The sequence below is a fragment of the Boleophthalmus pectinirostris genome, unplaced genomic scaffold (assembly GCF_026225935.1).
Source record: "Boleophthalmus pectinirostris isolate CB_2022bp ecotype Guang Dong unplaced genomic scaffold, ASM2622593v1 HiC_scaffold_13, whole genome shotgun sequence".
In the NCBI taxonomy this organism is placed as follows: domain Eukaryota; kingdom Metazoa; phylum Chordata; class Actinopteri; order Gobiiformes; family Gobiidae; genus Boleophthalmus; species Boleophthalmus pectinirostris.
This window is the reverse complement of record NW_026571036.1, coordinates 19884939-19900424: the sequence shown is the minus strand read 5'-3', so window position 1 is coordinate 19900424 and position 15486 is coordinate 19884939. Positions and strand designations below refer to the sequence as shown.

The 15486-nt window shown below is 37.1% G+C and overlaps 1 protein-coding gene across 1 annotated transcript in view; it reads left to right on the top strand.

Moving 5' to 3' along the window:
* nbas (NBAS subunit of NRZ tethering complex) overlaps positions 1 to 15486 on the top strand; it is a 167199-nt gene that overhangs the window by 75591 nt on the left and 76122 nt on the right. The window contains 4 exon segments of the mRNA XM_020938410.2: positions 1058 to 1134; positions 2196 to 2333; positions 14276 to 14499; positions 15323 to 15433. Of these exon segments, the coding sequence (XP_020794069.2) occupies positions 1058 to 1134; positions 2196 to 2333; positions 14276 to 14499; positions 15323 to 15433 (550 nt within the window).

Here is a 15486-nt window from a genome sequence, read left to right as displayed (position 1 = left end):
ATTCTTTTTCCGTGCCTCCTGGGTTTCTCAACTGTCAGTTAAGTCTATTGGAAATAACCTGCTTCTCTTCTCTACGGCTTTCTCTGCTCTGTGGGCGGGATTTAAACCATGAGGAATAAGGAAGCAATGAGACCGAATTGGACAAGACAATCTTTCTGAAGATGTAGCTCCAAAATCCTCTGATGTTGTGGGGGGTCCATAAAAAGGAAAAGAGCAGTATCTTTTTCAAAAGACTATGGCCTTTGAGATTATAGAAATGAAACTGTAAAGTTCTTCAAAGTTATTATGTCCAAATCTGAAGTTCTTATTTCATACAATGAAAAGCCAAACCATGTTTAAAACAAAAAAGATCTAATAAGTGACCTTTGTATCAATTTAGATTTCTTGTTTGACAACTGCTGTTGCTATGTAGATACATTCTGATTGATACATTCACTAACTTAAAGTCAAGCAAAGTCAAGTGGTAATACTATAAAATCATGTTTCTTTTTCTAATTTGTAATTCTGTCCTCAAATAATGATCCAAGGCCACTTTACATCCAACCGCTATCTGAATTCGAACTTAAATTGATGAGGACGAGACAGCTTTTTGTGTACACTGTACGCGTAATAGAAAGACTGCCCCTGCTGCGGTGATATCTATTGACTTATTATGTATTCAGTGGTGTGACTTTGACTTGGAAGTGCACTTAAATAGAAGCTGGACCTGTATGAAGAGCTCTTATTAGAAGTAGCCTTGTTCTCAGAATAATAAAACTGTGCACAAGAGCTATTACATATACGCACACACACACACACACACATCTGACATTTAATGCATAAACACTCAAATCCATATGCTCATAATGGCCGACTGAGACAGACAAACCATAGGAGAATTATAATGACGCTTCTTGACATTGTCTTGCCCTCTCCTCTACTTTTCTAACCTACTTTTCTCTGTACCGTTGAGAGGCAAGAACATCTGTATTCATGCAATATATGCAGAGTCCAAAAAGAGGAAGTCGTGTTTTAATCCTTTGTGTCTTAGTTAAAGTCTTTTCTTCCCTCTCTCCAGTTCTGCTGCAGCTGGCCAACGATGCGTTTCCCAGGGACATGATGCTGGCTTTGTCCTACTTACTGGCCTTGCCTCAGGTATTCACACACATACTGTACTTGAAGATGGGTTTTCATAGAATTCTGAGAATAATATAGTCACCTATAAATCTAAACCCATAAAGCTAAACCTATAAAGCACTCTACACATTGCTCTACTCATACTTGCCTGTACTTGTTCACAGAGGTGGGCAGACTTGGCAAAAAGCATGCACAAGTTAGACTACAGTTACTTCCAAAGTTTTTACTCAAGTAAGATTACTGTAAAATATATTACTCAAGTAGAAGTAAAAGTATGTAATTATTTCAGAAGTTCATTTTTAAAAGGAATGGATTTGAGCAAATGTAACTGACACTACCCACCACTGAAAGGTTTTATTTGGAGACATATTTAGGCTTTCACTCACTCAGAACAATGGTGAGTGTGATTGTATGAAACATGGCACAGAAAATGCAGCACCTCAACAGCCACTTAACCTTTTTGATGAGCTATTGTGGTGGACAGTTTCATTACTGTGTCAAATCAAAAAGACATTGTCAAAAATATCCCCGCCATTCAGAACAAGGGATTCATTATCTAATGCTATACACTGACTCTCCTGATTGAAGTCCTCTTCAAAGCGTCCTTACACAAGTTCAGATTTACCTGCTAAAATGTCCTTTGGGTGTACCTACAAAGAGCTATTTCCAAACTTTTAGTTATTAGTTTAAACCTAATTAGAATAGAAATGTCCATAGTACTAGCCCTAGTCATTTCCTCACTGTAGTAGTCATATTAGTGGTGGAAGTTGCAGTTTGGTGTTTAAGTTCCATTAAAATACCCCAAACTTCTTTCTTTCAGCATTTTCTGTATACTTCAGTGAAATATTTTGTTATGCTACAGATGTCTGCAAATATGCCAAGTAATCAGATTGTAAGCAAGTCTGTGTACAAAGGAGGAAAGTATAATGATCCCATATGTGAGAGCACTAAACTGGTATTGGTCCAGGAGAGCCTGTTAACTCCTGTGGTTTTATTAGACTGGTCCTCCTAACAAGCTGTTCTTCTGGTTAATGGGCACAGGTAGGTTTGAGGAGGTTTAATTGGCTGTGTTCTTTCAGGTACTGGATGCCAACAAGTGTTTTGAAAAGCAGTGTCACTCGGCCTTGTCACTGCAGCTGGCCGCGTACTACTACTCCCTACAGATTTACACACGCCTTGTACCATGTTTCAAGGATAAAAACCACACTTTGTACCAGGTGAGTGAAAACTACACTAGAAGTGATATTTATTCAGTTAGTGTACAATAAAATTATGCATGGGATATTTCAAAATCCATATAATAATGATCTGTCACATTATAATTGCATATTGAGGTAAATTATATATTATCTGATTCTGAACCTATAAAGGTTAAGGTCATAAAGGCCCTGTGCTCTCATTTTTCCCATGTATTTGGCTAAAATATGTGTTGCCGCAGTACAGATATATTGTATAAGCACCTCTTGAGGTTAAAAGAAGTGGGTGCTGTCTGCATCTGATTACAAACATTTATTGATAATCAGGAGGTGCACGTTAGTGTGCTTTAACTTTGGACCACTGCAAACTACTTAAAGTGAACTAGTTTTGTTTCTCACATCTTGAACACTGTAATAATCATGTACAGCATCTGTAAGGTATTGTTTAAACCAGTGGTAACCTGGTTTAAACAACCTTAACCTAAACTGCTCTCTGTTGGATGGACTTTTTCCAGAATTGTATGTATTTATTTCTACTCTAGGAGTTGTACTGCAGCAATTTCAAGTATTTTCATTACTTGCTTTACGTTCTTATGGGATATTGACTGCTCTGTGCCCAAAAATATATCAATACTCCAGGCTGATAAAAGGAAAACAAAGCTAAAGGTTGGCTATATTAAATTCTACTATCACATTTTTCCAGATCATAAATTCAACCGCACCATTTCCACATTTTGTTTTTTGTATTATACCCAGCAGTTTATGAACACCTAGCATTGAAACAGCAGCGCTTCAAGGGAGATGTAAACTTCGTAGACCAAAGTTTTTGAAAAGACACTTAACAAGTTTGTTGCCTTCTGAGACACAGCATATTTTGTTTAGGCAACACAGCGGTAAACTGTTCTGTCAGCCGTGGTTTAAATCTCGTACAGGGCTCCTGCAGGAATAGAGCAAGCCAAATTAGGTGGTTGGATTGCTTTTGACATGTTCAAACAGGCATGCTGAACCAGGGACCCTTTTGGTCACAAAGTTAAAAGAAAATGTGACTGGAAGAAGAATAATGTGTGTTCATTACTGATTTATTGAAAAAAACAGCTGAAGAAAGTTGATTTTACCGAAGTTTTTACTCAGACATGTACTTGAATTGCCTCTCTTCAAGATATTGCTTTACACATTAGGCTACAAAGCAAATGGCTCGCAGTAATGTATATTTATTTGTAAAGATGTAAAAAAAAAAAAAAAACAGGGACATTAAACATATAGTGGAAAACAGGCATGGATATTGAGTCTGTCCATGTACTGTATGTTATACAACACAACCCTTATATGAGCAGTCAAAATTATTATACTGTATATTTATTTTGCAGATATAAATGATCAATCAAAATACTTAAAATTGTGATCTTCAGGTAATTAGCTACTTTAATTTCACCCCTTGTAGCAAATTTTACTTAAAGGTGCATTGTGTAACTTTTCTGCTGGAGGGCCCATGAAAGGTTTTTCTTCATGGAGATGTTATTGCTTTGTTTGGAATGTTTTACAGTATGGTTTTAAACCTTTCTACCTTCATGGAGACCAAACCAGACCAAGCTACAGGTCAGTTCTGTGGAGAGGCTACCCCTCTCACTGTCAGAATGCCTGTTTTTCAAGGCACCTGTAACTGAATAAATGTAAGGAAGAGAACATTCTAGTCAGATCAATTATTTATCCATAGAAACAATCAGGTAACAAACCCGAGCCAAAAAGTTACATAGTGCACCTTTAACCCTGTTTGAAAAACTACTTTTCAAACTTTAGTCACTTCCCTCTTTGTTGAAACTTCTGCAGGCTCGTGGGCCTATTTCCAGCATGACACTATAGACCACAGTGGCTAATGTGAATCCAAACATTTAATTAAAAAAGTTCTGATAGAAAGTTTAAAAGTTTAAGGCAGAGAAAATGAATAGGTACAGTGCATGAACTATAGAGCAGCATCACTCAATCTTTCATTCCTTTGTGGATTCATTGTGTTTAGAAAGAACTTTGAAGCAGGTTCCCATACAGCTTTTCTATAGTGAAGTATAGCGCATAGTCTGTTCTGATTATAGTATATACAAAAAGAGACATCTAGTAAGTATCTATTATTATGTAGTTGGAACATTTTAATCTTTCTTTTCAATGGCCGCTGGGCTGCTGAGAAGGAGACCATTGTTCCAAGCAAAGTGGTTACACAAAAGACTTTCAGTGCAATTTAAAAGGGAGCGATAAGGATACAATCAGTCATGATAATTGAACAAAACTGGGAAACTAACAACGATGAAATTACTGCAATTATCCTTTCACAAATCAAAATTATTGTCCAATTACTTGCTTTAATTAAAGAGAAGCAACGCGCCTTTGCACTATAAGCATATGTAAATTATTTCCCTTTGCCTTCACTGTTGTAATTATTGTTGCACGATTTTAGCAAAATTGTCTGTCTTTTTTTGTTAAGATGTTGAAATGTAATGTGTGACACCCGTTTTTTGGGGAAAACAAAGAAAACCGTAGCAGAGGGAGGAGAGCCGTGGCAGTAAGAGGCTGATTGGTGCAGAATGGAGAAAAGATAGCTGTGACCTTTCTGTTGAGTGGACCGGTAGCTCTCAGGAGGTTTTAGCCCAGGTGGACAGTGGGGAGGTAAAAATTTTGAAAATACAAGAAATGGCTGAAGCTAAAGAAGGAGAGCAGAGAAGGAGTGGATAAGTGTGTCCCGAATGACATACAAGGTCAGGAACGAACACACAAACACACACAAATACACTCACAGACACACAAAAGCACACAAACACGCAAACACACAACATTGTTCCTTTATTCACACAAGTCCCACTTTACAGATACTCATCACATCCTAATACCAGTAATCACTCCACAACCTCCTGCCTCCAGTGAAGTTCAAGTCCATTAACTTAAAATATATCCGGCTTCTCCTCCTCCGCACCTCTCTGGCACTTTCATGATTGCCTAATTCCTTTTACCTTTTTATGTCAGCGTCTTCGTCCCCTCTTTCCTGTGTCCAGATTGAAAGCTTGTTATCTTGTGTACCAGGTTGTGTCTTCACTTAGTTGTTATTGATCAAGTAGAGACAACTTTTGCCTTGAAAGTGGAGTACAAATGAGAAAAAACCTTTCTAGTTGTTGTGAGATGGAGTTATAATGTGAAAGATTCTTCTGTCCTTCAAGTCAGTGTTTCTTATGTCCACAAATGGGCATACTCATTAATTATTGGAGATGGCTTGTCACTATAGCCTCTAAATTGTCGAGAAATTGATAAAGTATCGTATTGATCAGTGCTATATTTGTATGCTTTTTGTCAATCCAGAGATTATACTATATACCTAAAGGTCCTATACCTGAAATTTACTCTTGAGAGCTAATCAAAAACATACCTGATTGTGTTTTGTTTCAATCACACGTTTGAGTAGTCCTGCATTATTAGTTGGTCTACATCTCCAAAACTCAAAATGCTCTTTCCCAACTTGTGTCATGAATTGGTAGTAAGTCAATGGTTACCTTCTTTTCTTTTTTACCTATTTTTTTGTTTTGTAGAGATTCACAAGGGGTGAAATTCTCCAAATGATTCTTGTGAAGGTGTATGAAGTTTAAAAACACAGTGGAGTACTTCCTGTATTGCTTGACATTACAAAGTACAAGTGTTTTCTGTTTGAGAGAAGTAGTAAGTAAGAGAAGATCAGAAAGTAGCGTAGTAGTGGCCCTTTTAACAGAAGTATAATTTCATCAGTTTTTATTGAGTCCAGTGTTACATTTTATCTTGCTTGTAGGGATAAATATTTGCAGAAATGAATCCTTTCTATTTCATTTAGTATCCTGATAACAATGATCAGAGGAGACTTTGCCAATCCAAAAGATTTGTGGAAATTGTTTCTTACTGTGAAATGTATTCAGGTTTGAAGATTGTAAAATTATCCACAACAATGCAGAAATATCACTTTATTCCACATTTTGCATTAAAAGTTTGTTCCATTGTTAGTTTTAATCTGCTTTTTTGTAGCATTTTGATATCATTTTTATCATAAACAAAATACACAATCTTCAAATGTTGCATATCTTCAAAACAACTTTCACAATATTATATAATGCAGTCACATGGGGTTTAGTGGCTGCGAGGTTTTGATTCAACCTTATATGTCACTCCTTTGACTCTAAAACTTTTCTCCCACTTTCCTTCACACAAAGTAAAAATACACTGATAGTTGCTACTAAGGCTTTATTTATTTATGAGTGAATTTTATGATCTGGAGTATTACTGTCTCTTATATCAGTTCCCACTTTCTTAGTCTTTTACTGCTCTTGTGGAATCTCAGGCTTTTTGAGCAGTACTATCTTGACTGTGCATACTGTATACATGTCTCTTTCTCTCTTTTGCTCGTTCACTCTCCCTTATCTTAAAGCTCACACATTGTAAGACGTCTGATATTTAATTTTAGATAGTATGACAGCCTGTGTGCTTGCTCCCATTTGCATTCCAAAGTCAGGTCTGAAGATGTGTTTTTTTTGCCTTAGATGTTTTTTGACAGCGCGTAATTGGCTGTGTTTGTTAGTTACCATATTGTTTTGTCTGTGTTTATGTTAGCGGGGTAGTAGCTTGCCAAGAGCGTTAGATGTTGCTATCGAAGTAACAGCGGGTGGGGTATTTTGGTGTGTATATTTTGTATTTTTATGTCAAGCTGTCTGAACGCGTTTCTTGCTCTGCATTTGAAGAGCCAGTAACATGGCTTCTCAATAAGTCTTGCACCTTTTATTCATTTCACTATCGCATAATTTCAAACACGAGCAATAAGACACCAAACACTCAAGTCACTAAAGTCATTCAGTTGCAAATTGCATCCAAGCTCTCTGCAGGTCCGCTAGAGGTGTTGAATTGACGGTAATTTCTCTGATTTAGAATTTATTTACTTTGCATAAAAAGTTAGCATTGAACTTCTCATGGCTCCAGCAGTTTGTCCCAGTGTATTTAAAATAATTTAAGTAGAGCTGCACAATATTGTAATCGATGAGGAGAAAATTCAGTTTGTCGACTGGACAAAGTTAGTTTGGTTGAAGACGTTTCGCAGCTCATCCAAGCTGCTTCTTCAGTTCTTCAGAACCAATCACAAAGGCTGCTTTTATTTAGATAATATAATGCATTCTGCAAAAAACAAAACATCCTTTATTTATTTACTTTTGAACATGACTTCATGCTGGGGGTGTTTGACATGCATATCTATGGTGAAATGTCCAGCAGTTACCACGGATACACAATGCACACATTAGCAAACACTGTCAAAAAAGTTTTAAGATTGACTGAAAAAATACAAAATGCATTTAAACAACACATTTTCAGGAGCCTGTGATCAATACTAGCGCTCAGGGTTCTGTTTTAGGTGTTTTATTTGCAACAAAAACTGTGAAAGTGACTTAAAGAAAAACTGTTGGCTAGCACTAGCTAGTTTGTGACAAATTTTTTGTGTGAGAGACTGGTTCAACAGCTCAAATCGGCTTACTTGTTGTAGTTCCAACTAAACCAGCTTGTTCTGGTCAGATTGCGTTAAATTAAAGATCAGATTAAAGTCTAATTAGGAACAGAGCTTCAGACAGAGCAGGGAATGTTGATGACATGAGCTGCAAAGTATCCTTTGTATCTGTAGTTTAGATCTTTACAAACATGTTCAGCACATATGATTCTTGTATTAGTTTATCCATTCATACTCCAGCCTTCTCTTGAATGTTAATGCTCCTGGAGTTGTCTACAATGTGCATTTTGAACTAAATATGTTAAGACAAAAGTCATATTAACAAAAAAAAACAAAAACAATTGTTGGTTCCAGCTGAAGGCTATATCACCGCGATAACAGGATCATACTTATGATTTAGATTCAAACTCATTTGTATACAGTACACTAGAGTAATGGCAGTAAGCAATTTTAGCCCTTAAAAACTACTAGACGATGCTGCAATTCTCATATATCATCCACACATATGTTCAGTCTTTTTCTAACCTAAAGAAGCTGTCAAAATCTTAAACACTGTATTATTAATCCCGGTTGGTTTAATTGGTGTGGCATTAGGAGAGAGGATACAGTCTGGGGACCCATTTAAGTTCCAAGGGTCACTTCTTTGGTCAGTGGAGTGTACCAGAGAAGCATTAAGTATTTAACATGCATTTATAAAGAATGGAGAAAGGCCTGGGGGTGCAGAGCCATTAAACGAATAAGAGCGATGTTAGAGTCTTTTGTGGTTAATATTTTGGACAATTCTGGGTATATGAACACATTGGTAACATTTTATTTGTCAGTTCATCTAAAGGGTAGCTAACTTAGAATGTTGTTACCTCATCAAAAATGTAGCTGGAAAAACATTATAATATAAATCAGAAAATAGTGTAATATGGTGTAGTGTATCTGTAATTTGTATCAGGGGCCAATTTACTCTAAAGCCTAAAGTTTTGTCCTGCCTTTGAGATGTGATGCTGACATCAAATACAACAAAGTTTTTTATTTTGGTACATGAAATATTATAAAATAAATAAAAAATAAAAACACATATACATTTGCACCTCTGGCCTCTTCTTTTCTGCACAGCTGTCAAATAATGCATATATTTTTTGAAGCTCAAACATGCAAAATCAATTTACAAAAGCATGATTCCGCCCTCTGGAAAAGTAAAAAGCACACACAAAGCACATAAGCGTACAACATAGTATTAGAGTTACACTGCCTGAGGTAAAGCATTGTACTAACTGACACATACATACTGTACATACATGCATACATATTGCCATGGATTTTGTGAAATAATGCAAAGAAAGTATTCACTAATACAGAATTTAAAATCACCTTTTTGAATTGAACTTTTGAAGTAAACACACTATTCCACAATGTACAATTCATATGCATACATTTTCAATCTGTGTTATTGGGCACCTACATTTGACTTTGAGGGGTTTTAGTCGTCCGATTAGAAGCGTGACGAAACTGTACTGGGATCCATGACACAGACACTGACTCTTACTCCTCTGGGCATAATGAGCCTCTTCCTCTCTCCCGCTCTGGAGAGAAGCTTTCATTACCTCGGCTCAAATGGAGGCACTCTTTGTGGTAATTGTTGCTTTGGCTGTGTTTACATAATATCACAAAAAGCCTGTATTTATACCGCTGTCTGTTTACCTGGACTTGTCACAGTTGTAACGTGCGACTTTTTGCCTTGATTTTGTGTGCCTTTTGGATAATTGAGTTTGAATGAGAAGCCACTGGGGGAGCTCAGAGCAAAGATGGAGATTTTCATTCATTTATCTTCTGCAGTTTTCTCTGCCTATTGATTTTACACATGCCTTGTATACACACACATACACTTCACAAATCTGCAATTGCATGGGCGTAGTATTTTGTTCAGAAATATGGCTTAAGGATATGATTTTGTAGCTCTATAAACCAACACTACATAAAATACTGTAGAATACGCCATTATAAATCCAGATATTGAAAGCTTATTTTTACCACAGTATCAATCAAACTGAAATATTACACTCTCTACTGTTAAGGACTTTGGGTTCCGCATGAATTGTGCTCTATAAATACATTTTCATTACCTTGCCTTAAAGTATTCATAGCCAACCAAGATTGGGGATCTTGTTCAGAGATAAATATTTTGTCTATTCACAAACGGTAAAATGAAACTGTTTTTTATTTGTGTTAAAGATGTATTATGTTCCACCACCTGTTTGTTTCCATGGAGATGATATTGATTTACCTAGAATTTTACCCAGTATGGCACCAACTATCTTGCATTTATTAGATTACAAATTTTTTCACTGCTCATTCATAAACATGCATTCTTACTGTGAGCAAGTTTGCACAGCTGGTGCCGTCACTTGGTTGTCTCCATGGAGATAGATGTTCATTGCCAAACTGTGGAACATTCCAGGTAAAGCATGGAGAGAAGCAAGTAGAAGAGTTACATAGTGCACCTTTAACCTTGTGTACATTTTAATCTTTTGGCATGTCTTGAGTCTAAAGGCTGAAAAGAGACAACATAATTGAAAAAAACATTTGAGGCTTTTATTCATTTTTCATTATTTTTTATTGCCAACAGAAGGTAAAATATTTTCAATTATGCATGCCTTTCAACTCCTACTGCCAACTGAAAGTATGGAGATCCAAGTATTCAACTGATTTTCACATCCAGCAGAGAAGATAGATGTTGTTCCATTGTCAAGCTGTCAGCCAGCCGAGGAAGCTAAAGACCACTGAAGTGGTTTGAAGACGGCGACATTTATTGACATGTCCTCGACCCTCACTGTGTTTTTCAGTCCATAACTCGAGCTGCGTTCACTGACCTTGTATACACTTTACTTCACGTTGTTGAATTGACTGGAATAATGAGTTAAACTGACTTCCCCATCTCAGGACAAAACTGCTCTTACGTCCCCTCCGACTTCACTTTCCACGCTGTACAAATTGCGCCCTTGTACCGCAATCATTAGCGGTCTATATTTTACCCCTGGGAGCTGTAGTGGTAGAAAAGGGGGCCCCTATTAGACAAATATGCACTCCAATTGCACTGCCACACTCAGGTTGGTCCATTTGGTTTTTCCGTTGTGAAGTCTTTGATGAGCTGAACAGTTGGCTGCAATTTTGCTTGTCATCACATCTCTTAACTAAGCTAGCCACAGTGCAACCCGTGGTGTTCATAACTGATTATTCCATTAAAATTACTGGTCGCTTTTCCTCTCCATATTCCTGTCTAATTATATGGGAATACTGTGCCCTTTGCAGAATAGTCCCTAATGAAGCTGTTGACTGTATGTCTAATATGAGTATTGAGTATCATTACTGATGTACACTGGAGTGAGGTCGTCTTAACTGCAACCTATAACCTATACCAGTAACGCAATAAGACTAAAAACTTGTTAGTTTATCAGTTAACCCAGACAGTACTGTTAAATTGTGTCATTTTTAGTAATTATATAGTCAATGGTGTACTTTTTATTTGAGCTTATCACTATTTGATACAAGTATGTTGCATAATCCTCTTTAGCTGACCTGGCTGCAAGCTGACCTGGCTGCAAGTTATTGTTGGGCACTACTGACTTTTAACCATAACTGACTTTGACATTTTAAATTGATTTCTACTTCTATCCACACACACGTGTAGTAGTAGGTACAATGTACAATCGGTTTATTTACTTATTTAGCACTTGTTAATAAGCTAAATTTTAGCCAATAAAAATGCACCACTCCCAGAAGAGAAATCTTGTGTTTTTTTATTTTATTTTTTAATATTTCATTATCACTTTCATAAAGTCAAATATGATGGCCACCCAAATATTGTGTCAATATCTTAAATTTTAATAAACTATTATACTTTCTCAACCAACACACTATTTCCAAAGTACCCGGTGTATATACAATATGGCAGTAGAAGGGTCTTGCTAAAGGACACAACAATAATATGCACTAGGTCAGAGAAGGACACAACTCCCATTCACTGGCACCAAAACACGTTGCAGTGTTACAGATAATTAATGTATTAATTTGTGTAGATTAGAATTTTCCCAATTTTTTGAACTCGTGCAGTTTGTGCACTGCAGCACATAGAGTTGATTTCTGTTAATTTCACAGAAAAACAGATTAAACCAGACTCGGGCTAATCACAATAGTAAATGGGCTAGCTCCAAGAGTTATTACATTGTATTGAACCATGCAGCTTGGGGAGCAGCCAAAAGCATTTTATAAGCTCAGACTTGCTACTCAAATATAATGGCATCGAAATTTTGAGTGAAAATGAAAGTGCGCATGGGGTTGAAAGGGGTTTATTTGTACAATACTGCCTCATAAACTGCATGCTGGGGTAAACTGTCTGACTGTGCTGAAATAGTTTTAGCAGGATTGAAAAGAACTGGCTGTCTTCCAACTCTGTGTACATCAGAAATTAACTTTCCTAACAGATTTGTCTAGTTGTATTTGATTAAGTAGCGCTAATGGGCTTGTTGTAGTCACTTTGAGAATAGTACAGAGAAGTTTTCATATGAGATGTTTCTTACTTGTAAAAAAAAAAGGGATTTCAGTTTGTAGACAATCGGGACTGGCAAGTTAATTAAAATGAGTTTTTAAAATATCCTTAAGTAATCCAGAGACAGAATTACGGGATAAAAGTTTGAAAAATGACATTGGTATAATTCAAATTGTCAAAAGGACAAAGTACTGGAGATGAATGACAGCGTGAGTGTGCAAACAGCATTTCATCATAAAAGCCTTATTTCAATAAAGTTCTTCAAACATGGGCCTGTCCATCAGCGTTCAGGCACACTTTCTTCTTCTGGCTTTGCACTGCTACTTTGTGTGGTTCTGTCATGTGACAAAACCTGAAGCTCAGTCCCCGTTTGCAGAGCTGCTCCTCTTTCTTCTAATGACACGACATGTCTTACAATTAACACAATAATTAAAAAAATAAAAGGAGAAACTTCATAACGTTAGCAGGCTCACAAACCTTTCACACCAAGTACAACTAAGCAGCTAAGTTGTGATGTACATAAACCAATAAAACTTGACCTTGAAATATTAATAGATTAAAAGGACAATGAAGCTTGCTTGAAAAACTTTGGCTTAACCTGCATATAGAGGACACAGACCATGTTTTCTCTTATTCTCAGTATATGGATAGGCCTCATGTGAAAGCTCCGAACCTCCTGAATTCAGTCTTTGAGCCGCAGAGGCAGCACTAGTATTGATTATTGATAGGTGCTGGGACGGTTTAATGAGTATTCAGATCATTCAATGCAGCAACTCAATTAGAGACTCATGTGAGCATCATTCTGCTTTCTGGATAATTGTCTTGATAACCAAAACACCAAATTATCTCATACAGAACTTGCCCATCATATCTGGGGGTCATGTCATGTTTGTATAGTTTCTTGTAATTCTCACAATTTTCCACTCTACCTTGTTGCCCTGTTTTGAATCTACATCTGGCCACATCTCGAAACACAAAGCATGTTGGGAGCAATATATTCAGTGACTCACATACTGGTTCACTCTTTCCGGCAGCTATAATTATCATATGCAAATAAGAACTACAAATAAAGCATAAGATCCCGCTGGGCCTACACATTCAAGATACAAAATTATACACATTTAGGGGTGCATTTAATTGGGCAGATGCGATGAGAGGGGGGCTGTCTTTACTCCTCAACCAATGACGTACCCCACTCTCTTACTCCCCAAAGGCCAAACTGCTGTTGTTACCTACATTTTCTTGGCACTGTGTAAGCTCTTTTCATGAGGCTGAATCTGGGCTGGCGAGGTTCCTTTTATTATAGAAAATTGTTGCCACTTTTGTAAATGGCATTGTTATAGTGTCACTATGGAAACAATGTAAAGTTCAATATGCTTTCATCAAGTCAATCATCAGTCATCGGGTCAAATAGCAAATTGGTTTCTGTTCTTAGTTGAAACACACAGCCTTTTCGGATCTCAATAGCACGGTAATAGGCCATAGCATTTTCATCTTACTTTAAGCACAGCTTGTGAGGACTGTGGTTTATGTAGCAGAGAGGTCCTGTTAATGGAAGATTAGTGGTTTGAATCCAGGTCTGACCAGTTCATACTGTTGAGGTGCTCTTACGCAAGATATATCACTTTCCTTGGCTATGTTAATATCTATATTTTTTTGCAGATAAGTTTTAGATTGTGTGGAGTGAATACATGAAGCTAATTTAAAAGTGCATTGTGTAAAAAGTTACATAGTGCACCTTTAATGCTTTAAAAATTTTGTTAAGCATAATTTAAATCTATGTCTCGATTGACATCATAATTAGATGCATTTTTAAAGATTTGCTTATTTTATTTTTTTGTCCATTGCAGCTTTTTTGACACTAGCTCTGGTGTGATCCGTGTAATACTCCACGCTTTAACATGTTTAGTAACCACGGTTTCTCTCTCTTCACAGGCCGACCCTAAGGAGATGATCCGATTGGTCACACGGCACGTCTCCTCATACTCAGGCTGGCCACAGGAGTTGCAGAAGCTGATAGAACAGCTGCAGATGTACAATGAGCGTCTGATGGACTTCACCCAGGCCCAGGTCCTACAGGGGCTCGGGCGCGGAGTCGATGTGCCACGATTCAGCTCCGATGCAGACTACAAGAAAGAAACCATCCTTGGACTAACCGAGTATGACTTTTACTACAGACTATGACAGTCATAACATATAAAAGGTTTACTGCATTACTTTTAAATCAGACTAAAATATAAGTATAAAACACAAAGGACTCCAGGCACACCACAGAAGTAAAACCCACACAAGGAAAAATATAGTTAAAAGGCCTTTATTTAAATGGCCAAAGCCAACATGTTACCACTGGTCTTCATCAGGGTTTAGTTGAGTAGTAATTCAACTAAGCCCTGATGAATTTTTACTTCTTTGGAGTGCCTGGAGTCCGGTGTTTTTTAAGTTTTGATCCTTTTTCCTAGAGCACCCTCTACCTGCTCCCACTGATCAGAACACCACCAGTAAACAGCCACATTTTTGTTCTTTCTAAAATATAAGTATGTTTTCATTTTACTTATAAATATGGAAAAACATACATCCTTACTGTGAGCCAATTTGCATCTCCACAAACCTGGCTCATACTTGGCCATACTTCCTGCTTGTCTCCATGGAAATATTATTCCTTTGGTTATAATATTCCAGAGTATGGCATACAACTTATCTATCTCCATGAAGAATGTCCCAAAGTATGGTTTTAACTTTTTATTTTTATGGACATGCAGGTGATGGCCACCTCCAGAAAGTTTGACAGCATTGCTTTAAATATAAACAAAACCCATAATAACAAAACCAGTGAGGTACCACATGAAGCAATGCATTATTATTAACAGTAGACCCATATTATAGTGTATGGAGGATTTTATAGTTGAAGGTGTGGGAGTGTGCTGCCTGCTTTATGAAATACAACCTGATCATTATGTTTCTCTCTGCTCTTGTGTATTTCAGGACCCTGGATGATGGCGTGTACAAAATTGCGCTGTCCCTGGCGAGGCGTTACAGTGTTCCTCTGTGGGAGGTCTACATGACTCACCTCGAGTTCCTATTTACCGATAGCGGGTATATGTGCTAGACACACACACACACACACACACACACACACATATACACAC